The following is a 23,384-nucleotide window of genomic DNA, read 5'->3' as shown; positions in this document are numbered from 1 at the left end:
TTTTGTTATATGATTGGATTGTTTTTATTTGCTTGAAGTTTGAATTTTTTCCTCTTTCTTTCTTTTCTATCCTTCTATCTTTCCTTCTTTGTTACATATCTATTTTAATTTCCTGATCCTTTTTCTCTCTCTCTCTCTCTGTTCATTTTCTTTCTTTCCTTCTTTATTACATTTCCTTTTTTTTATTTCCTTCATTCCTTCTCCCTTCCACTCGTTTTTATTTTCGTTCTATCTCTCCTTCCATTATTTTCTTTTTTTTTTCATTCTGGCCTCCCTTCATTCTTTCCTCCCTCTCTTTCCTCCTTTCTTTCTTTCATTATTTATTTCTTTTTTTCCTTATTCTTTTCCCTTATACTTTCTTTCCCTTTCTTCCTTCCTTCCTGTTTTCTTCTTTCTTTCCAAGAATGAAGGCCAGAACAACTTGAACAATTAAGAGTCAAGAAAAAGAAATGCAAAGGGCAGCGCCAGTAAATCAAGTTCAGCCAGGACAGAAAAGAATAATTAAGAGCAAAAGAATTTTGGACAAAAAATCGGGCAAGCAGTTGTTTCAATCGGGCAAGCAAATTTTTTTATCACTTGCCCGACAGGGCAAGTGATGAATTTTTTTTTGTAGAGGCCTGATTTAGGGAGTAATATCATACTTGGGTGCAGGAAACAGTAACGGTTCTACTTCTAACCTGTTTTTAACGCATTGTCGCCTATGAGGTCCATACATGCTAATGTTTAGGTATGTGACAAAAAAAATGAAAATCATCAAATATCAATAAATTTTATATCATCTGAAAGCTCTTAAAAAGACCTTTAAAATGATACCAAGAACTCAAATTTTCATCAAGAAATTATAAAGTTATTCCAGTTTAAGTCCCGCATATTTATCCAAATTTGTGGTCATTGTCTTAATGTAAAGTCAATGGAATGCAGAACCGATTTTTGTGACCATTTTGTGACCATTTTGAACCCAAGTCTTCAACGGGCTCTAATTTCTTTGTTTTTCAGCCCTTTGAAGTAATTTAGGTATCAATGGAAAGGTGAAAGAAAACTCAATTGATGTGTAATCATTTCACTTGGTAATTTTTCTTCTTAATATGTGTAAAATAATTTATTCTAATTAATTCTAATTAATTATGCAAATTACGCAAAATCACAATTACTCGCTTTTTTTTTGCCAAATGAAGGTGATCATGATAGATAATTCATATATACTTTAGTTGGCATCAAAACAGCATGAAAACAACTAAATGAATTTGTTTAAAGTATTGCTTTTGTAATTTCTAATGTTTTTCTTTGTTTTTCTGATATAGATTACAAGTCCTTTTTCAACTTTAGTATTGTGTACATGTATGTACGGGGGTCTTTTTTTTACAAATGAAAAATGTCATTCCTTTTGTACTTTGTATGGTATAAAAATACAAGTGTATTTTTTTTCTGATGTATTTGATTGTTTCACCAATTCTTTATGTATTTTATTGTTTCAACAATTTGTGTATAGATGTATAATGTAGCTTTCCATTTTGGAGACCGTGGGCATTCGATTACAATTTTTTAGGAGGGATGAGCAGCAGAGGATGAGGGTGTTAAGATGTAGCATTGCATGCAATTCAAGTATCAAGAAGGATACATAAAAATTAAGCTTTAATATATGCATTTCTTAGATATGTATGATTACAACATAGGCCCTGTTTGAGCACTTTTTTTAATGAAAAATAAGTTCATATTCTAGCGTAAGATCACTGCACATAAATGTACACATATGTCCATACTATTAATATGAAACAAAACAAAATTAGCAAGATTTTGTGAAAAAGAACTTCACAATGCAAACTTACCATTCTCCGGAAAATCTTGAAAGGCACCAAATTATCAATGGGTCAGCATCATCAGCATTATGAGCATACTATCAAATCCTCACAAATTAAGTCAGCGGCAAGGGAAATTTTGGGAATGTCATAGTCTGTGGCATTTTCATAATTTTCTTCTTCATTCCAGTATGCAATTGTGTAAATTTCATTTCCTCTTCTCTTTTTCAGGGTCTCCACCTTTCCAGAATATACAGTCTTTGATCCAGATTCTTCATCATACCATGAGTGGCAAATGCTCTTGCCAACAAGAGTGCCTTCAAGAATATCAATGAGGAGAGAATGGACCTCATCAGCCAAGTCTGGAAATGTTGTCTTTACTTCACCCACATCAATGTTTTTTAACTTTTTCTCAATTTCCTTCCTTTTCTTCTCGTCTTTCTTCTGTCTTTTGTTTGCCACTCGTTTTGACATCTCCTTTTTCATCTTAGTCATCTGTTTCCTCGTCAATGTCCTCCTTTTCCTTTTCCGCATGTCTGTATTATAAGTTTTTTTGTCTGCCTTTGTTCCAACACCTTCCTGCAAATGTTTTTTCTCGAGCGCATGTATTTGTTCTCGGAGCTCACACATTTCATTTTCCAGTACCTTATTCATTTTATCTTTTTCTACGAGTTCTCTCTTGATTTGCAAAAATTGCTCCTTTGGAACAGCAGCCACACTTTTCCTTTTTTGTTGTTTAGCCATTTTGAGTCGTTTGTGATTACGTTGTATTCGCTGCAGATCAGGATTACTGAGTGTACATGTAGTTTTGTGCTCTTGTTGTTTTCTCCTAAGATTCCTCAGTTGCCTTTTCAAGTCTGAAATTTTCATGTCCTTTTTACTCATTCTGATCTTCTTCCGCTTTATTTCCTGTTTGAGTCGTTTTACTTCATTACTTTTTGTGATGCTTTTCTTAAGATCTTTAATGCGTTCATTCAGTCTTTTTCGTTCAGAAAGTCCTTTCAGTGAAACAAAGTCTAATTTTTTTTTCAGAGAACGTTTTCTGGGAGTTAATTTTCCACGTAATCGTGCAGATGAGCGAGACGATGGGGTCATTGACGGACCAGGATTCTCAGCTGGAGTAACTGCAACTGTGTCATCTGTGGAAGTTGTGGGCAGTTGTGGGCTTGGCTTTTCTGCTGGAGAAGACCTCTTTGGTTCATGCTCATCTTGGTTTTGATTAGAAGGAGCATTTAACAAGGCTTCTTGATGCTGTACTTCATGTGTAAATGAAAATGGCTCTGCACACATATCCAGAAAATTCTTCCTGTCATTTTGTCTCACCAAGTTCCTGATTCGGTCACTTTTGTGAATGATAGGTTTCAAAATAGAATGTGTAATAACAGCTGTAGCAGGAAGAATTTCATAAAGAGAACGAATAGTGGCTGTAACTGATCTACTATTGTCCATGTAAAGGCGTAGAATATGGCCAATCTTAAGGTTTTGATCCTCTGGGATGGAACCATAAGAGTCTATGAGAAGGTGGTGCTTGATTCCTGGATTTGCTGGACGTCGAGCTGAACATTTCTTCTTCATGTTTACAGCTGAGAAATTGTTAAATTTTGTTGTTAAATTGTTTGTTATAGACTATTTCTACATGCATGTAAATATTAATATATTAGTTGAAGACAAAAGAAAAGGAAGAGTGGTTTATTTCTAATTACCAGAAAAAAAGAGATATTAAAAGTTCTGAACAGCAACAAAAACAGGCATCAAAGCTCCAAACATTCAAAACAACATAACAAAAGTGACACAAAACTTTATACAAATCCCATCCCCATTTCAAGTTATGAACACGACCCACCCCCTGCACCCTTCATGAATTTTTTTTTTAATTATAATAAAATAGAAAAAAAATAGACAATAGACCCATGTGGAAATGAAATATTTCCTCTGAGTTTTCATGTATTTTCTTACAAGAGTGAAAAATTAAACAACATATTTTTGCATTTTAATCATGGGCGGAAATTGCCCCCAAAGGTAGGGGGACGCTGGCATTGGCGGCAGAAGCCAAAAATTTTAGGGGGACCACCAAACTTTTTTGATAAGCAAAAAAAAAACCCAAAGGTTATCAACCAAAAATTTTAGGGGGACGCAAGAAACAAAATTTGACAAGCAAAAAAAAAGGTTATAGTAAAAAAAAATTGGGGGGGGGGTCATCACCTCAAATTTAGGGTGGGGGGACACTTCCCCCACCTCAAATTTAGGGCAGGGGGGGACACTTCCCCCACCTCTATGGATGCTGGCAACTTTGACAAGTTAAAAAAAGTTTATCACCAAACTGTAAAAAAGTTTGAAAAAAAAAATATTGCATTGACTGTACACATGTCCCCTATTATTTTGGGTAGGGGGACATGTCCCCCCTGGGATTTCCACCCATGATTTTAATTTTTTTAAAGTCAACATTGATATTCCACTTTCAAAAGCAAATCCAGTTTCCAAATGAAACATGATATTTTAATTAAAATAATCAGCCACCTCGAACTCTTGACCACATAACCTTCTCACACTTACCTTGGGATATCAAAATCTTTCTGTGACAAAATGTATGTATCAAAATCAATATCAGAATAATAATCTACGGTATAATGACAGAAATTTAAAAAAAGGCACAACATTATGATCATCAAGAAAGCAATTCAAGATCTAGTTCAATCCAGCATGAACGACTCACTATCGTATCGACCGCTCCCATCACCCTGCCAACCGCATCGGGGAGCTCATCTGGCGAGAGACCGGCTGTGACAAGGGTAGCTCGCGCCTCTTATATCTGGACTGCTCCACACGAGAACATTTTTTTTATAGTTTTTTTTTCAATTTGAATACATTTTTAAAAGGTCAAGATACATAATTGGATTGCAGTTCTACTTACCATTAAAACATTTCGATCATTTGCGCATCCAAAAATTTGATGAACTTTCAAGCTCCGATATCCACACTTCACAGGCGAGTACCGTAAGTAACGGTGTATTAACCGCACCTTTTTCTCGGCGGGATATAAGCAAAAGTCGGGGGTGCGGTTTATCCACGGTGACGGGTCTGAGCCCACCCGCGTAAACCCTCCCGAACATGTAAGAAGTCTGCCAGTTCACAACACATCGAGTGGCCGGGCGTAGCCGCCCAGGGCAATGTCGTTTAGAGGGGTATGAGCCGCGGGTAATGGGAAGCGAATCAAATAGTGTCCATAACAGATGCACCCTCCTTCATGACACTAATTTCGACTTTATTCTCGATTCAAAGCAGCGAAGTTCCCTGGCTAAGTTCAAAGAGACGCAAAGCATTCTCGGTAATAATTTGTCACAGCTGAGCAAGAGCCGAGAGCTAGCTTGCGTTGTATTGTGGTTTTAGTGCGACTTAAGCTGGCGCTATTCATTTTAACCCCTCAAAGTCCCGTTTCGCGCCAGCTTATTTTTTTCTTTCCTGTTTGCTTTTCATAAGATACCATGTACATCGTGCACCACGTATGAGAGAGACGGCACGAAGCCGTAAAACAACTGGAAAAAATGCCAATTTCTTTATTTTGTAGATGAATTGATCAAGAACAGCAGATTTCCGCATACCGGTAATCTCTTTGAATACTTTGAAATCTTTAACTTAGTTTTTGTTTCTTCGTACCTCAAATATGCAAGTAAATGTGAGAAGGATTTTTTTTTTTTTTTTTTTTTTTTAGTCCAAAGTTGGGGGTGCGGTTAATACACGGGTGCGGTTAATACACCGTTACTTACGGTATCCACATTGAAACTTACATGTACAGAAAGAGCAAGTCTTCAACTGTCTGTATCGAGGCACGAGATTGCATCAACTATGTGCGCATGCGCATGAAACCCCATTTTCGATGAGCCGCCCAGACAGAGGCGATGCCACTTGCAGCAAAACCCGCGCGAAAACCGTGCAGCCAAAACCAGCGTTCGCGATGCGCCCGTATTCACACATACCTATAATGTTTGGACCTCATTGACATTGGTACTAGGACTCAGTAGGAGTGGTTTTGCTTTTGGAGACCAATTTCCTTTGTTTACATTTGCTGCAAAAGGATTACCTGGCTTGGCGGCAAATATAAATGTGACAAGCAGATTCCTCATGAAAAATTACCCCTTTTCACCGTCTACTTTAAAAATTCACCGTCTACTTTTGTTTTGATAAGGATTTTTGTTGTCAATCACACACAAAACAAATGGGCTTCTGACTTCAGTGAGACAAAATTTTGGGTGGAAAAAATCATGCTTTTGAAGTTTTGTTGGTGTTGTTTCTTTTGTCCTTTTGCAAAGCAAGTCTCCAATGTGGGAGATTGTCTCCCCTATTGGAGAGTCTCCCATATTGGCCGTGCGCCTCTACTGCTTGTAAGTTGTCTTGCCCCGGGGACCTCGACACGACGTCTTAAGTTTGTGAGATACACCTATCTTTATCATCAATTCTCGCGCCCGGCCCCAAGGGTTCATTACATGCCGCCGCGCACAGAAAAATCAAGTCATAGAAGTCGTGTGTTGTGGACCCAAGAAGTGAGATCCCAGCACGCGCGACCCACTAGTTAGAAATCCACTGCCAAACGCGGTTCGTGGTGCGAGGTTACCTCGCAATACGTGTGACTGTGAGTGTCCCGTCCCAGTCCCGCCCGGCGCTGCATTAGCGTCGGGACTCGGGAGATACGCGTATTCGACACGTTCCAAAACAACATCGGTTTCTTCGATCAACAAAGGTTCCACTTCCAGATGTTTTTTTTAATTGAACATGTAAACAATTAAACCCACCTTGATTTCTTTCTTGTGGCGGTCCAGCTGCCATCGTAGTATTTCAGATATTTTCTCAGAGAAGTTCCATTTTGTCACTCTTTTTTTCTTACAGCAATCGTCCACACGCACGCTTGCTTCGTTGTTGCAGAAAGAATGTTACAATATTTTATCACTAATTCTCTCCGCCTTTTGCCTACGAAAGAGTACAAGAATGGTACCACTCTTCTAATTCAAAGTACCTGCTGAAATTGCGGACCAAAATATGAAGTTGTAGTATGGTACAGTATCCACCATGGAAAAAGTTCTTCGTGGATGGGGGGGGGGGGGGGGGGGGGGGGGGGCTTCTTTAGATCACTCTTTTTGCTCGTCGAGTATTAAACAGGGAACCTTGGAGAAAATAGGCCTACCTTACTTTTGTTTAAAGCTTTTAAATACAATTTTCTGTACCCCCATCCGAACTCCAAAACATTTGTTCCATATGAACTTCCACTTCCACCCCAGTGTGTTGCAAGTTCTACAATAAATGTAAATCAGATTTGAAGTGCTTAAAGGAGAATTAAGACAACGGCCCCGACAAACAGTTGATTTGAATAAAAAGAGAAAAATCCAAGAAGAATAACACTGAAAATTTTATAAAAATCGGTTACCCGGTCAGCATATACACTGCAAAAACTCTGGTGTAACACCAGCCCGGAATCTATATACATTACCTTACCTTACCGCAAATACTGGCCAGAGAAGTATTGAAACAACACCAGTTTGGAATCAAACCGATGCTGTTTTAATACTAATTGGTGTTGTATAAACCCCAGGGTATAAACACCTATCTGGTGTAGACCAAAACGAAAATGGTGTTGTTTTCTCTGGTGTGGACGTATATAGATTCCGGGCTGGTGTTAAATCAGCACCAGAGTTTTTGCAGTGTATAAGCGGATCTATGCAGAGGGGGGGGGGGGGGGGAGCAAAAAAAAAAGAAAAAAGGGGGAAAGAAAGAATTAAAAAGAAAAAAGAAGGGGAAATTTTTTATTGGTGAGTTATGTATATCTCAATATTAATTCTATAACAAACTAATTAAAATCCCCATTTCAATTAAGACAGTTTATCAAAAATTTCGGCTCGCGATTTGCGCTCGTATTGATTCTTAAATATATTAACTCATGCACCTTATTCATAATTACAAAAGTGCTTTAAATGTACAGTTCAAGGCCATAATATTAACAGATTTCCGCTCTCATTAGGCTTATTAGATTGATAAATAATATATTAATTTGATAATCAATTTGTCCCTTTGACGACGCGCTTAGGAAGAGAAGTAGGAAGATAGTCATCATTTTCATGTGATATGACAAAATGTTCTTCGAATGTCCCGGTCCTATGTCAAAACTCAAAGTAATCAGAAGCGGATCTAGAGGGGGGGTTGGGGGGGTTGCAACCCCCCCCCAAAAAAAAAATCCGGGGACCATTTTTTTAAATCTTATCTTTTTTTTAAAACTTAAAATTTTATTTTATTCTATTTCTATGTATTTATTTTTCAAAAATTTTCCCTACTGTGGGAGGGGGACACCCCCCTCCCACACCCTCCCCCCTCGCTCGCTCCGCTCGCTTGGACTCGGTCGCTACGCTCCCTCGCATACCACCCCAACCCCCCCCTTTATAAAAAGCTGGATCCGCCCCTGGTAATAATAATGAATTATATCAGCTTTGTGATCCATACCCACCTCACATTTTTCCTACAAAGTGCTTGAAATACTGAGCTTAAATCGACCCCTTTTCAGCGCTCACTTTATTGATTTTCATGATAAAAAAAGGTATTAAGAAATTAATGCCCAGATTTTAGGTTGAAATCTGGAACACGCCCGCAAGTTTATTCAGATACGCAGCTTGTTCTCGAGTCTATTTAAATCATTATCCAGTTTCAGATCACAATATCAAAAATTATCTGCTCGCGCTTTGCGCTCGCATGATTAAAAGACAAGTCCACCCCAACAAAAAGTTGATTCGAATAAAAAGAGAACAATCCAAAAAGCATACTAACACTGAAAATTTTATCAAAATCGGATGTAAAATAAGAAAGTTATGGCATTTCAAATTTTTGCTTAATTTCACAATATAGTTATATGCACATCCTGGTTGGTATGCAAATGAGGGAGCTGATGACATCATTCACTCACTATTTCTTTTTTGTATTTTATTACATGAAATATTCTAATCTTCTCCCCATTGTCCAGTGAAACAAAGTTTTATTTCTCCCTGAAAATGTGGAATTACCATTGTTATTTTATGGCTCAGTCAAGTTGGCCCTTATTGTCAAATATGTAAAAACTGAAATATTGTATAATTCAAACAATAACAAACAAAAGAAATAGTGAGTGAGGATCGTCATCGACTCTCTCATTTGCATGTCACTGAGTTATGCATATAACTGTTTTGTGAAAAATAAGCGAAACTTTAAAATGTCATAACTTTCTTATTTTACATCCGATTTTTATGAAATTTTCAGCATTCTACTTGTCTGATTTTTCTCTATTAAATTAAATAAGCATTTTTTTAATGGTGACTTGACCTTTTTAAAAATAATTTTAACAGTGAAAAAAAATTATTTCTTGGGCAAATCCATGATTGACCTGAGGGACTATAAGCGTGCTGGGGCACTTAAAAAGAACTTGAGGCATTTTCACACCTAGTCTGGGCGCACCTATATATTCAATTAAAGAAGTTAACCCTGACAAAAATTCTATTGTAAAAATAACATTAAAAATAATTTAAAAAAAGTTGACGAAGGTTTGAGAAAAATCCACAAAAGAATAAAATAGTTATTGGAATTTTAATCATTTGATTTGTGACGTCATATGTGAACAGCTTTGCTACATATCATATGGTAAAAAAAATCAATGAAATGTTATTTTCTAAAAAAATTGTTTTTTTTCTGTACCTCCAGTATACCAAGAAACAAAATAATTTCATATCCGTTTCTAAAAAGAAAGAAAGTCATCACGAACCATTAACAAAATTTGAAATTTACATAACATATGGGGCACAAATCTAAAACATTAAATTCTAATAACTTTCTTAATCTTTATTGGATTTTCCTCATACCTTCACCAATGTTTATTTTTTCTGCTATATAGTTTTACAACAAACTTTTTTTCAAGGTGAACTTCCCCTTTAAGTGCTCCATATAAACTCCTAAAAAAGTTTGGAAATCTAACTTTGATCGATAATTCCTCCTCGGTTTTAGTGAATATTAACGTGTGATTAATACCAATGAATAGATCATCTGATTTTCTTTAAAATGATACATGATATTATGGTTCACATGCAGTGCCTTAAAATGTGGGACAAGGTCAAAATTAAAAAGTTGCAAAATGATACAATATTGAAAGTCATTGTTCTTTTTTCCGACGTGATGAGTGAGTTTTTCAGTGGTTTCTTTGTTTTCATGCATCTTAACATTAACAGTGAAAAAACAACCCTCTGTAAAAGCAAATACATAAAAAACAAACAAACAAACAAACATGCATGGGTATTTCATACCACGATTCGAACCATGTTATCTCACAAAACCCATCACTTCATAAGCCACAACAAATCATCAAAAATTAAGAAGCAGGGGCTTGATTTGAATAGATCTTCATCTCTATTTACACAGACAAAAGAATCATGATCTTTACTGACCCTTCATGCCAATTTATGCTCGTTTTGCAACTTTTCAATTCAGACCTCATCCAACACTTTTGAATCCTGCTCTTTTCATGATGGCACGATCATATGGTATCATTCTAAAGAGAATTAATCATCTTTTGAATGATATCAAATATGCATTGTGTGAAATTGGGAGTTGGGAGTAAGTAATGGCAAAACTCAGATTTCCAAACTTTTTTTGAGGGGTTTATATATATATATATATATATATATATATATATATATATATATATATATATATATATATATATATGAAGAGTATAGTTGCAAAAGGGGTTAGGTCCACTTTGGACCATTCCGAGAATAACCATGTTTTTTATTCTCACTTATTGCAATATTCTTATGAGAAACTAAATTGTCATGATGTATTACCCTATCATGTGAACATAAAATTGGGTGTCTTCAATTTTTTTATACATATCTTTACAAAAATTATCATTGTGGACCTAACCCCTTTTGCAAGCAAACTGAAATGAATCCAGTATCTTTATGAATAAAAAAGTGATTTTTTTTTTTGGTGTTGATTGATTGATTGATTGAATTAATTTTTCTTCATTTCAAACAAATTGACAAAGTAAGTAGGAACAAAACAGAGTATGAATAACATAAATTCTTTACCACTTTTATTCACGTTTTCATATGAATTTCAAATTGTCTTTGGTATCATCAGAGTGACTAATATTTAGAGGTAAAGAGACAGAAAACAATAAATTTATGAAAAATGGACCTAACCCCTTTTGACAAATGAGTTCTTCAGAAGAGTTTGGTTGCAAAAGGGGTTAGGTCCACTCCAGGAAAATAATTTTTTTAATTCTCCCATAATGCAATATTTGTCAGTGGTCCAGTATGTTTAAAAAGATCCAAGATGGCTTCCAAAAATGGATTTTTAAAATGCTGTTTTTACTTTAAAAAACAACAACATAGTTTGTTCAATATCCGGGAATATGATTTTTTGCCTATACCGTGGTTAAATGTGTCAAATGATACATTGGGATAATTTACAAGGACGATGGGTGGTCAAGTATGTCTAAAAGTCCACAGTGGCTTAACAATAATATAAATTAGCCGCTGGTATTTACAAATGGATATAGTTCATGTAATATCCACCAAGGGTATATGATTTCGATGTTTTTACCATGGTTTTAAAAGTCAGAAAATTCGTTACAAGGACAGTCAGTGGTCCATTATGTCGAAATTCCAAGATGGCTTCCAAAAAATCAGTCTAAAATGACTGCTGTTACTTTACAAATTGACATAGTTCATTTGAAATCCACCAGGGAGATAGGATTTCGGTATCAACACTATGGTTTCATGGTTGAAATAATACGTTTGGAAAGGTTGCATGGATATGCAGTTGTCCAGTTTGCCTAAAAATCCAAGAGGGTTTTCAAAAAGGGCATCTAAAACGACTCATATCACTCAATAATGGTCAGAGTTCTACAATATCTATCTGTAAGAAATAATGTTAGCGTGTAAATTTTTGTTTTGGGTCAAATAATACATTCGGACAAGTAATAAGGATGGTTAGTATTCCATTTTGTCAAAAAAATACATGGCGGATTTTAAAATTTCATCAAAATGGGTGCTGTTACCAACTCATGAAACAATATGATAATTTATCCCCATGCATTTAACATGTTTAAGTGTAGGCACCAAGATTATTTCTCACAGGTGGATATTGTATGAACTATGTCAATTTTTAAGTAACAGCAGTCACTTTAAAACCCATTTTTTACAGCCAACTTGGATTTTAAGGCAAAATGGATAACTGCATATCATGGTAACCAGTCCCAAAGTATTTTTTACCCTTGAAACCCTAGTGTAGATACCAAAATGATATCACCAATGTGTATTTGTAATGTTCTACATTCAATTTTAAGTAACAACAGTCATTTAAGACCCCCATTTTTTAAGCCGTCTTCAATTTTCGGACATACCTGACATATGACTGTATTTCAATTTAACCCAATGTATTACTTGACCCTTTAAACTCTAGTGTAGACAGTAAAATCATACCTCTGAGGTGTACTTCTAATAAACTATGTATAATTTTAAGTAACAACAGTCAAGTTACACCCCATTTTTTAAGTCGTCTTGGATTTTTTTAACATACAAACAACTGACTGGTCTTGTAACTTACCCTAGTGTATTATTTGACCCTTTAAACCATGGTAAAGACACCGAACTCATATTCCCCAGACAGATATTGAACAAACTATGTCCTTTTATAAGTAACATCAGACATTTTTGGAAGCCATCTTGGAATTTTGGACATACTAGATCACTGACTGTCATTGTAACTTGTCTTTATATATGATTTCACCCTTAAAACCATAATTTAGACACCAAAATAAAATCACAGGCGGATATAAAATGAGCTATGCCACTTTTAAGTATCAGCAGCCATTTTTAGAATCAATTTTTGGAAGCCATATTGGATTTTTGGTCATACCAGACCACTGACTGTCCTTAAAACTTGTCCTATAATGAATTATTTTGACCCTTGAAACAAGTGGTTTAGACACCAAAATCGCATCTCCCAGGCTTTCAGTAACAGCAGTTCATCTAGAATCAATTTTTGGAAACCAACTTAGATTTGTTGACAAACCAGGCCACTGACTGTCCTTGTAACTTGTCTAACGTATTAATTGACCCTTGATACCAGTGGTTTAGATACCATAATTAAAAAATGAGCTATGCCACTTTTAAGTATCAGCAGCCATTTTTAGAATCAATTTTTGGAAGCCATATTGGATTTTTGGTCATACCAGACCACTGGCTGTCCTTAAAACTTGTCCTATAATGAATTATTTTGACCTTTGAAACAAGTGGTTTAGACACCAAAATCGCATCTCCCAGGCTTTAAGTAACAGCAGTTCATTTAGAATCAATTTTTGGAAACCAACTTAGATTTGTTGACAAACCAGGCCACTGACTGTCCTTGTAACTTGTCTAACGTATTAATTGACCCTTGATTCCAGTGGTTTAGATACCATAATTAAAAAAAAAACATAATTTAGACACCGAAATAAAATCACAGGCGGATATAAAATGAGCTATGTCCGCTTTAAGAATAAGCAGACAATTTTTAAGATCAATTTTTGAAGCCTTCTTCGATTTTTTGACATATCAGATCACTGACTGTCCTTGTAACTTATCCGAGTGTATTGTTTGACCCTTGAAACCAGGGGTTTAGACATTAAAGTCATATCTCCTAGGCCAAAATGAAATGAGTTATGGCAGCTTCAAGTATTAGCAGCCATTTCAGAATCAATTTTTGGAACCCATCGCGGATTTTTGCACATACCAGACCACTGACTTTCTTTGTAACTTGTACTAATGTATTATTTGACCCATTTAACCATGGCATATACAAAAATCATATTTCTGGGTATTGAACAAACTATGTCGGGTTTTTTAAAGTAGCAACAACAATTTTAGACTCTATTTTGGAAACCATTTTGGATTTTTGAACAAACTGGACCACTGACTGTCCTTGTAACTTGCCCAATGTCTTATTTGACCATTGAAAACATGGTATAGACACAAAAATCATTATGTCCCAGGCGGATATGAAATGAACTATGTCCATTTTAATTATCAAAAGCCATGTTAAACTCCATTTTGGAAGCCATCTTAAATTTTTGGACACACCAGACCACTGGCTGTCCTTGTAACTTGTTCCAATGTACTACTTCACCCTAAAAACCATTAAATAAAAATCAAATTAAAGCCACTTAGATGAATTGTGAATTTTCAGTCTACGGCAGCCATTTTTGGCGCCATCTGGGATTTGCCAGTTACACTGAAGGGGTTATAATTCACTTTAGCCTGTATCAACATTTTTTTTACCCCTAAATCATGGATTATGAACCGAAATAGGATTCTAGGGTGGATAATGAGTCAGTTGTATCCATTTTCAGTGAATGGCGGCCATCTTGAACGCCATCTTGAAAATAACCTATTTCCCGGATGCAGATTGTGGTAGATTTTTAGTATGTTATTCCTGAGGTCAAATAGTACAAAAAACCGTTGAAAAATCATTTGTTGCAATTTGTTCCGGGTAAGGGTCTTTTTGGTCATATATTGACCCGTCTATACCATGAGAACATAAAATTGGGTGTAAGAGAAATCTACCTCTCTTCATATTTTTTAAGATCTTCTTTTCAAAAAAATTATGTGTGGACTTAACCCCTTTTGCAACTAAACTGAAATGGACCTAACCCCTTTTGACAAAAAAGGTGATTTTTCTTTGCCATTTTAGTTCACTTTTCAATTGGAATTTCAACTTTTCTTTTCTTTGGTATCATCTTATAGAGCTACTTAAAATCTATACATTTGATAAAAAATGGACCTAACCCCTTTTGCAAGTGAACTCTTCATATATATATATATATATATATATATATATATATATATATATATATATATATATATATATATATATATATATATATACATTTGTACATGAATGTGGGTTCAAAACGCCAAGTTTAAATTAGTTAAACCATTATAAGCTAGCTTGCACACATCTGTACGCCTCTGGAAAAGGAGAAGAAGAGGAAAATACGAAAAAAAAAAGAATATCAAGAAGCAAAAGAAGATGAATCTTGATAAAATAATATCCGATTTCACATAAATCCTAAACAGAGAGGGAGAGAGAGAGAGAGAGAGAGGAGGGGTTAGTCTTCACATCCAGGTATAACTCCAATTACTCAATGCTTTCAGACAGTGCGAACAAAAATTAAGTAACACTCGACCACATCCCCGCTTTGCACATTTTCTTTTCCGAATGCTCAATTACCACTAGGTGTCATTATGAATATTGTCTGCAGGTCTTCTCATGCCATCCAGTAGGCATGGCAGGGAATTAATATATCCTTCATTATTTCGTCTCTCATACCCTCCTATATCCTTTCACTTTTGAGTGAGAGTTATAATTCCTCACTATCGCCTCCATTCTAAAAAAGTGAAAACAGTGACGAGTTAAAACGGCCCCATCGATACGCTGTCAAAATGGCATGTTTGACATGTTTGAATTGAAGAGACCATTAGGCATTCAACCATTAAGGGCAATTTAACCAATTAGCTGCTACCAGCGATTGATCTACAAACAGAGCTGAACAGAGACGTTGAACACTATTATAGCGGAGTGCTTATACAACTGTCAGATCCTGGAGAGCGGACGGGTAGTTACGACAGTATACATGGTATAGGAAGTTGCCTTTCACTTTCTTCAACATTAGAAAGAGTCCGTCCGAGAAAAACCCACGGGATATTGTCATCATGAATTCTACTTCAGGTATTCCCACTCTGTACACGACTATGGACTATTCATCGAATAATTTGATTTCATCTGGGAAAGAGTTCGAGACGAGTGACGACGTGACAGCCGTTACTCTTACCTATTACATTCTTGTGTTGATTCTTGGAATTCCTGCTAATACTGTCATCATCCAATCTATTGCGTGGAAGAAGCGGAAGACGAGCACAGACATCTTTATCCTAGTTCAAGCCATTGTCGACTTCGTCGCTTGCATCTTCTCCCCTGCATTTATCATCCGGGCTGCATTTCCAGAGCTGAGGAGCAACGGTTTGTGTAAAGTAGCATCACTTGCCGAAAATTCAACCGCATTTGCCTCAATATTCCTGACCACTGTAATCAGCATCGACCGTTACATAGCTGTATGTCGTCCGTTAAGGCGACGAATGACTGTACGAATGTCCATTTTAATTGCGATCCTATGTACGGTTATCCCAACCATTGGTAACATACCAGTTTCTATCTTTACTGATGCTAAGTACGTCAAAGCCATCAGACAGGGTTTCTGCTCCGTTAAAGTCTCACTCCTCTTGGTTACAACAATTACAGTGTTGGTGTTGTTTCTTATGTCGCTCATGATAAATACTGTTCTTTACACCCTGGTCTACATGGCCTTACGAAAGAGGGTAAAGATTCATGCCGATCTAACGAGAAATGATGCCGTTGCTGTCGCCACGATTAGTTCGCGATCATGCAACTGCAATGGCATTGGTAATGTGCAAGAATTCAACTCAAGGGAAACCCATACAGCTCTGGTAGAAGGAAACGATAGAGACGGAACATCAGTTGATGGTAAGGAGAGCAAGTTTGGAGCGAATCATATTTCCTTAGGCCTACACTCTAGGAGATCAGGATGTTCAAAGACCACTGTCTTGCCTTCGGTCTCCTGCTTAAATACCACTGATACGGATTCATCTCTGGAAAGTACATTTTCTCGTCCGCCAAAGGAAAGTCGAAGAAAACCCCTTCATTCGGCAACATCATCTCCAAAATCGAATCGTTTGAAACACGGAAGTATGAACCGAATCAAGAATTTAAAAAATAAGAAAGATAGCGATTATGGACGAAAGACGACCCGGATGCTCCTTATCATAACGATATACTTTTTCGTAACGTGGACTCCAAAGATTGTATTTCCCATGATTCCGCTCTCCGTTATCCAAATGAGTAGTCATATTCGGGGATATTTTGCACTCATCCAGATCCTCTACAATCTTAGACTAACCAACCACGTCATCAACTTCTTCGTCTACTATTTGGTCAGCACAACTTTCAGAAGAGACGTAAAAGGGTCGTTTAGAAAATACAGATGCAGCAAGTAATTGGTCATGATAGGAGATAATCTATATGTATGAATGTGATATTAATAAATCAATAAAATTATTTAAAAAAAAATCGTTGTTGGTAAACGCATCTTCCTACAGAAACATAATTTACAAACCATAGAATTCTGTGAAGTAGTTTGGGTATTTGTACAAGTTTCTTAGAAAATAAGTCATCTCATATTTCGCCAGCTGCATTGCCGGATCATAAAAATAATTTTGTTAAGGATGGTGCTTCAGACGGGTTCTAATTGTTTGGGTAAAATCTCATTAATACTTGTGAACATGAAGGAAGGCAAATCGATCAAACGCTTAATGTAAAAATCCCCCAAGCATCGTACAGGCCATGAAAAGGCCAATTTGGAAGGAAGGCGTATATTGTTTTACTGCAGGTAGAACAATTTTCCTAACTGAAGTGGCTACCTTGGGTAAATAAAACGTCATTATTATTCATTATTTATTACATCCCACTCTTCTCTTATCGGTCCTCGTTTTCCTTAATTTCCAGTGTGGTCACCAGGTTTTTTTTTCAGGGGGTGCAATGGGGGTGGTGGGTGGGTAGTGGATGTACTACATATCTACAGAAGATATTAATATAGCGATACAGATACAAAGGGGCTTCAAATAAATATTATAAACATGATAACGTAAATCGTAGGACTAGTGTTTTACATCCCACTCTCCTGTTATCAATCCTCTTTATTTCTTCCTTTCTAGTGCCGTCACCAGCTTTTTTCAGGGTTAACCCATGGACCTAATAACCCAGGACTTATTTGTCTGGAGAAGCCCCTGCTTTCCCCCACTTTTTTCACGATTCATTGTACATTGTACTCAATGCAATCAATCGTAGAAAAATGTTAATACAATGATTGCCAAGCATTGTCTTACGGACCCATGGACAACGTTCCAAGATATATTCAAATAAAATGAATGAAAATCAATATGAGGATGATCTACATACTTCTCTAATTGCATAATTTGAGATCAATCTCAACTACAGTTCGATTTGAGTCTGTCACAAATCTTTGTGAGACTGGGCCCAGATAAGCTATGGCACAAGATGCAAGGTGTTATAGTGATTATTTCATCAAGAAAGAAAGAAACGACAAATCTGCTGAAATGATCAACCTTAATGTTTTATTGCATGTTCCCTTCTTTGTTTTTTAAACTCATTTGCTAGATTCTTATAAATCTGCCGTATTAAAGATGAGAAAAGATGGTGTGTTTTGATGATTTTTTGTTGTTGTTACATTAAACACACAAAGAGGAAAAAGGAAGATTGGATATTAGAAATGCTAAATAATGTTTCGTGAAATATATACTGTATGTATAGAATAAGGTACAGACTAATAAATCAAGTCATAATAATAGAAAATAACATTCCGCTATGTCCATATGTCTGAATATGCATGGCGATAAAGGAAATATAGAAATTCAGAAAAAAATAGAAATTCACAAACCCCAAGAAGCATCCTGTCAGATATTGGAGGAATTTTTTATTCACTTCTTTTAAAATGAAAAACAAAATCCCTGACAATTATCAAAAAGGGAATAAACGTAACTGTACAAACGGGTTATGAAAAGCCGCGGGCGTATCTATTCATTCATACTCCCTATTATCTCTTCATATCCATGAAATCTATCTTGCTTTATGAAGATGACGAATATCGATTATGTCATTTCCGCTATTGGCATGACGACATCTTCAAATATTGTCACAATTCGTGGATTTGGCTTGTGTCGTTCATACCGTGATTGAAGTAGTAATTACATTCAACCCATATCCCATTTTTTTCCTTTCATTAAAGTCTCTCTTATCAGTGGTATACCTGACGATGGAGTTGATCCTCCGCGGTTTAGATCTGGGTATTTGTTTTGGGCGTTTAGTGGATGAGGATATATTTCTTTGCCTGACTACAATCGATGCTGGTAATACGAACTATTTGTAGTCAGTCATATGTAATTGGAAAATATTCACAAACTGCAAATCTGTAAGAAACGTGTTTGCCGTTAAAATGAATTAAACTTGATGGATGATTAAATGGATTCGATTGCGGACTTAAAAATCATGATGTTGATTAATGAATCAGCAGGTAATGCTTTTAATCCTGACACACCTGTGGCTGATGAGACAGAAGAAAAGCAAGATGGAATCGGTAATACCATCGCTAATTTAACCTACTACCTGGCGATAGTGGTCTTTGGATGTCCAGGAAATGCCGTCATCGTCCAAGCTTATGCGTGGAAGAAACGGAAGACGAGCACGGATATCTTTATCATGGCCCAAGGGATGGTCGACTTCATCGCTTGTGTTTTTACCCCAACAACCCTCATTCGCAGTACGTTCCGCAGTCTGATTACTGTGAGCGTGTGCCGTTTTGCAAGTCTTGCTGGAAATGCAACGGCCTTGGCGTCCCTGTTAATGACCGCAGTCATCAGTATCGATCGTTATACCGCTGTATGTCGTCCATTGCGACGACGAGTGACGACTACATGGGTCTCCATATCCGTCGCCATAGCTTGTGTGGTCATCTCCAGCGCGATCACCATTCCAACAGACATATCTATGGATGTCAGGTACGTTAATGAAACTAGGGTGAAGTTCTGCTACTTGCGACGTTCTGGATTGACGCATGTTGCCTCATTTGTGGGCATTCTGCTGTTCGGCGCCTCATTTCTGACAAACACTGTCTGCTATTTTAAGATCTACCATTTTCTCCGGAAGAGAGCGAAGATCCATGCCGACTTGGTGAGCAAAGAGATTCGAGTAGCAACCGTCAGCCGAAATCCAGAGAGCAGTGGTTCGTCCGATAGTAGTTCAAAACCAAACACTCGACATTCACCTGCTGCGGTTATCGAGAGAGACGATGTCCACAGCCATCAAAACCTTAGCAGTAGTGTCGTAGCGTACAAGAAGTTCAATGACTCTGCAGTTCAGTCAAACTCTGCAGGTCCTTCAAATCACATCACCCTGCGAACGTACCCGACAAGAGAAACACCTTCGAATTTAGACTCAGCAGTGACAAACATGTCGCAGAAATACAGAAAAACTCTTTCAATGCATTCAAACCTGACGGGGTCAGGGAGCCGTCCACACCCCGTTCCTGTTCCCGAGAGCCTTGATCCAAGTGAACCGAAACTATTCAGGAAGAGAGAGGAGCACGATTATGGCAGAAGGACAACTCGCATGCTCCTCATCGTAACCATATATTTCTTTGCCACATGGACACCACTGATGGTCATTTCAAGCCTTAGGCCTTTTATTCTTTTGGGAATTGACCCGCGCCTTTTCACTTTTGTACAAATTTTATCTTCTCTGAGACTCACCAACCACGTTGTCAACTTCTTCGTGTACTACTTGGTCAGCAAGAGCTTCAGGAAAGACGTGAGACAGGCTTTCAAGCGGTACAGATGCAGGGGAGCTAACTAATGGCACGAGCTAAACTATGATACTCTTACTTTATCTTGAACGCAAAATGGAATTTGGTAATACATAGCAAAAATTGTAACATCTAAATTATCTAGGTGACTAATCCGAAGAATCATAACACTTCTCCTTTACACTCTTGACTCTCACCACCACACACCCTCACTCACCCCAACATTATTTCGACACACCCTCTCACACAAATAGACACTCTCACTCACACAAACACGCCCTTACCCACACACCCCTTCGCACAAACACACGCTTTAGAGTACACACATACCCACCCTCACTCCCGCAAACACACCTCCTCACACAAACACACCCTAAGACACACACCCTCACTAACGCACACACACCCTCACTCCCACAAATATCCCACAACCCTTCCCGCTCCAGCATTTTCAAGACAAAAAAAAACCGCATACGATTAGTTTGTAACACCGCGGGTCTCCCCGCCAGCATGAATTTATTATTCACCAAAAGCCAATTTCATTCGTTACAAGACTCCATCATGGATAAAAGGCAGTATTTTACATGCTGAGTTTTCTTTAAAACGTGTTAAAGGTAAATGCTAGTTTTGGTAACGATATCAAAATGAGTTCGTACATAATCCAATGAAATTACCACCAAAGTGTCTGTTTGTATAAATAAAACGCATGTGCCAAAGGATTCTGGAAGAAATTGTGTAATTGCTGAGAAATCAGCAAATAAGCACAGGATTCGGGTAGAGCGTCGGGCCCGACGCTCAAAGCAATAATTATACACTGTCCCACGTGCGCTTATCTGTGTTGGGAAAGTTCAGTCTGAACATTTTTCAGCGTAGATTTCAAGATTTCACAAAGTTCAGTTTATGTAACTGTACCAGATCTAGATCCTCGATGATATACTGACAGTTAAGCCTGGTTTTACAGACTTTCTCATGAAATCAGTGTTTACTGCAACTACTGGAATTTCCCTTTAAGTAGTAGTTCTTTCAATATAGTTAATCAATTATAACAGAAATAATAAAGCAATAAAAGTGTGTCGCTTTTTGGCATGTCAGCACTTTCAGGACCATATTTATGTAGCGCATAATGAAAAACCTTCCAAACGTATACACCATGATCAACTCAGTTTAAAGTGGCCCAGGTTGTAACAAGTAGACAACGTAAATGCCCTACTAAACCTGACTGAAATCGGTGCCTATAGACCCGGCTTGTAACTTTTTGAATAACGTTTTGAATAATGAAACAGAACTATCTACTCTTTTCAAATTCAAGTAGGTATTCACGTGGCCACTTCCCGGGTCCCACTGAACCCATTCCTACCAAATTTCAGTTGTCGATGTTTTTTGTCAAGGCCAATCAAGACAGGATCCATAATGTTGAAATGATAACAAAAAATAGAAAAAATTATTTATAATAATGAAAAAAATTAAAGTAGATGTATAAAAATTGTTCCATCATCGCTCGACAACTCGTTATCCTGATCATGATACGTAATTTATATATTTGATTATTTTTTCATTCATGCATACATACATTTCTTTGTCTATTAACAGGACAGATAATCACCAACAAGCTGTTCTAACTCGAGATCCTGCATGAGTAAGAATCATATATGTTAAGAGAAAAATAATCAGTACCTGTAAAACAATATAAGAAGACAAAATATCCAATGAGAAAGCATATTTCGATATTTCTTAAATATATGGAATCAGATTGAGAACTGAAAACTATATATATATACACATTAATATATATATTGATATAACTGAAAAAAGTGTATATATATAATATATATTGATATCAAAGGTATATTGACGGAAAGATGCATGAGATATATTATGACATGAAGGTTCCGAATTGTTCCACTGTGACGAATAAAATTACGTTTAAATAACTCTGTATTGCATTTAGAGTAATGTAATTTATTTTGAGACAATTATCTACTTCTATGTGTAATTGTCTTTTCTAAAAATAATTCCGAAAGCTATTATATAGGGCCTTTTATACATTCAAACAATTACATATCTGAAAGAAAAGAGATCAATATAACTGTGTTTCAGAAGAAGTCATCAAATAAAATTAGCAACCACTTTAGGGTAACTTGTTTAATTTGTTTTCTTCATTATATCTATGTAAGGTAAAATGTTACTTTAATAAGTTAAAGATTGACTGAAAAAGATATGGGAGAGAGAGAGAGAGAGAGAGAGAGAGAGAGAGAGGGGGGGGGGGTGAGCGTGTGTGTGAGAGAGGGTCATGGATAGGGTGTGATTTACGTACGACCGTAGAGATGGAATTGGCCGGCGGATCCGCCCGCCCAATCCGAAAAAGAATGTAGATGGTGAAAATGTTGCAATAGTGAAAACAACATGTACGTCAAAATCATTTTTTTTAGGAAACGGTTTGGACCCCAAACAATGTTGGTATTACATAAAGGGTTTCCTCCTATGGAGCCAGCTCGCTGTGAATTATGAATTGAAATATCATCAGACCATGCATACGGTGAATCGGAGCTAATTGTAAATAACGCTATGTTTGCCAAGAAATTTAGCGATGCTGTCTGAGAAGAATGAGGGGTATTTCGCCTCTAATCTTCAATACTTAATCTGTACATTAGACCTTATGCATACGACGTCATGATCTCATAGCGCCCTCCCTCAGAGGATATAGGAATATGTTTAAAAGGAGTTGTCAGAGATGCGCCAACTTATTATTATTATCAACGCATGCAAGTCAGTGGCGTTAGCCTCTAAGATGGCGGCACGATGACTTGCCTTCATATGGCAGGCTTATGTAACGGCTTTGATCATGATGATAAAAGAAGAAGCGGCACCGGAACATTCTGGTCGACCAAAGCTTTTTTATGCATGAGCCATGGTTCGACGACCCCCTAAACTTTGTCTGCTCAAAACGTTCTGGTGACTTTAGGTATAGAAACACCTTTGTTCCGTTAAACAAAGATAAGCGATCAATCGCTAAATGGACTGACCAATCAAGTTCGATGCGCATTTGGTTCAAAATACTGATCAGGTACCAATCAGAAGTATTCGTTCATATT

The 23,384-nt window shown here is 36.9% G+C and overlaps 2 protein-coding genes across 2 annotated transcripts; both read left to right on the top strand.

Moving 5' to 3' along the window:
* The first annotated feature begins 15,427 nt into the window (after window positions 1–15,427).
* On the top strand, window positions 15,428–17,037 carry LOC135156683 (cholecystokinin receptor-like). The gene has a single exon (XM_064109645.1). The coding sequence runs from the start codon at window positions 15,554–15,556 to the stop codon at window positions 16,910–16,912; it is 1,359 nt and encodes a 452-aa protein (XP_063965715.1). The 5' UTR covers window positions 15,428–15,553; the 3' UTR covers window positions 16,913–17,037.
* A 1,946-nt stretch (window positions 17,038–18,983) lies between these two features.
* On the top strand, window positions 18,984–20,342 carry LOC135156722 (gastrin/cholecystokinin type B receptor-like). Its single transcript, XM_064109757.1, has one exon. The coding sequence runs from the start codon at window positions 18,984–18,986 to the stop codon at window positions 20,340–20,342; it is 1,359 nt and encodes a 452-aa protein (XP_063965827.1).
* The last annotated feature ends 3,042 nt before the right edge of the window (window positions 20,343–23,384 follow it).

This window comes from Lytechinus pictus, chromosome 14 (genome assembly GCF_037042905.1).
Source record: "Lytechinus pictus isolate F3 Inbred chromosome 14, Lp3.0, whole genome shotgun sequence".
NCBI lineage: Eukaryota > Metazoa > Echinodermata > Echinoidea > Temnopleuroida > Toxopneustidae > Lytechinus > Lytechinus pictus.
This window is presented reverse-complemented; position numbering and strand designations above follow the sequence as displayed.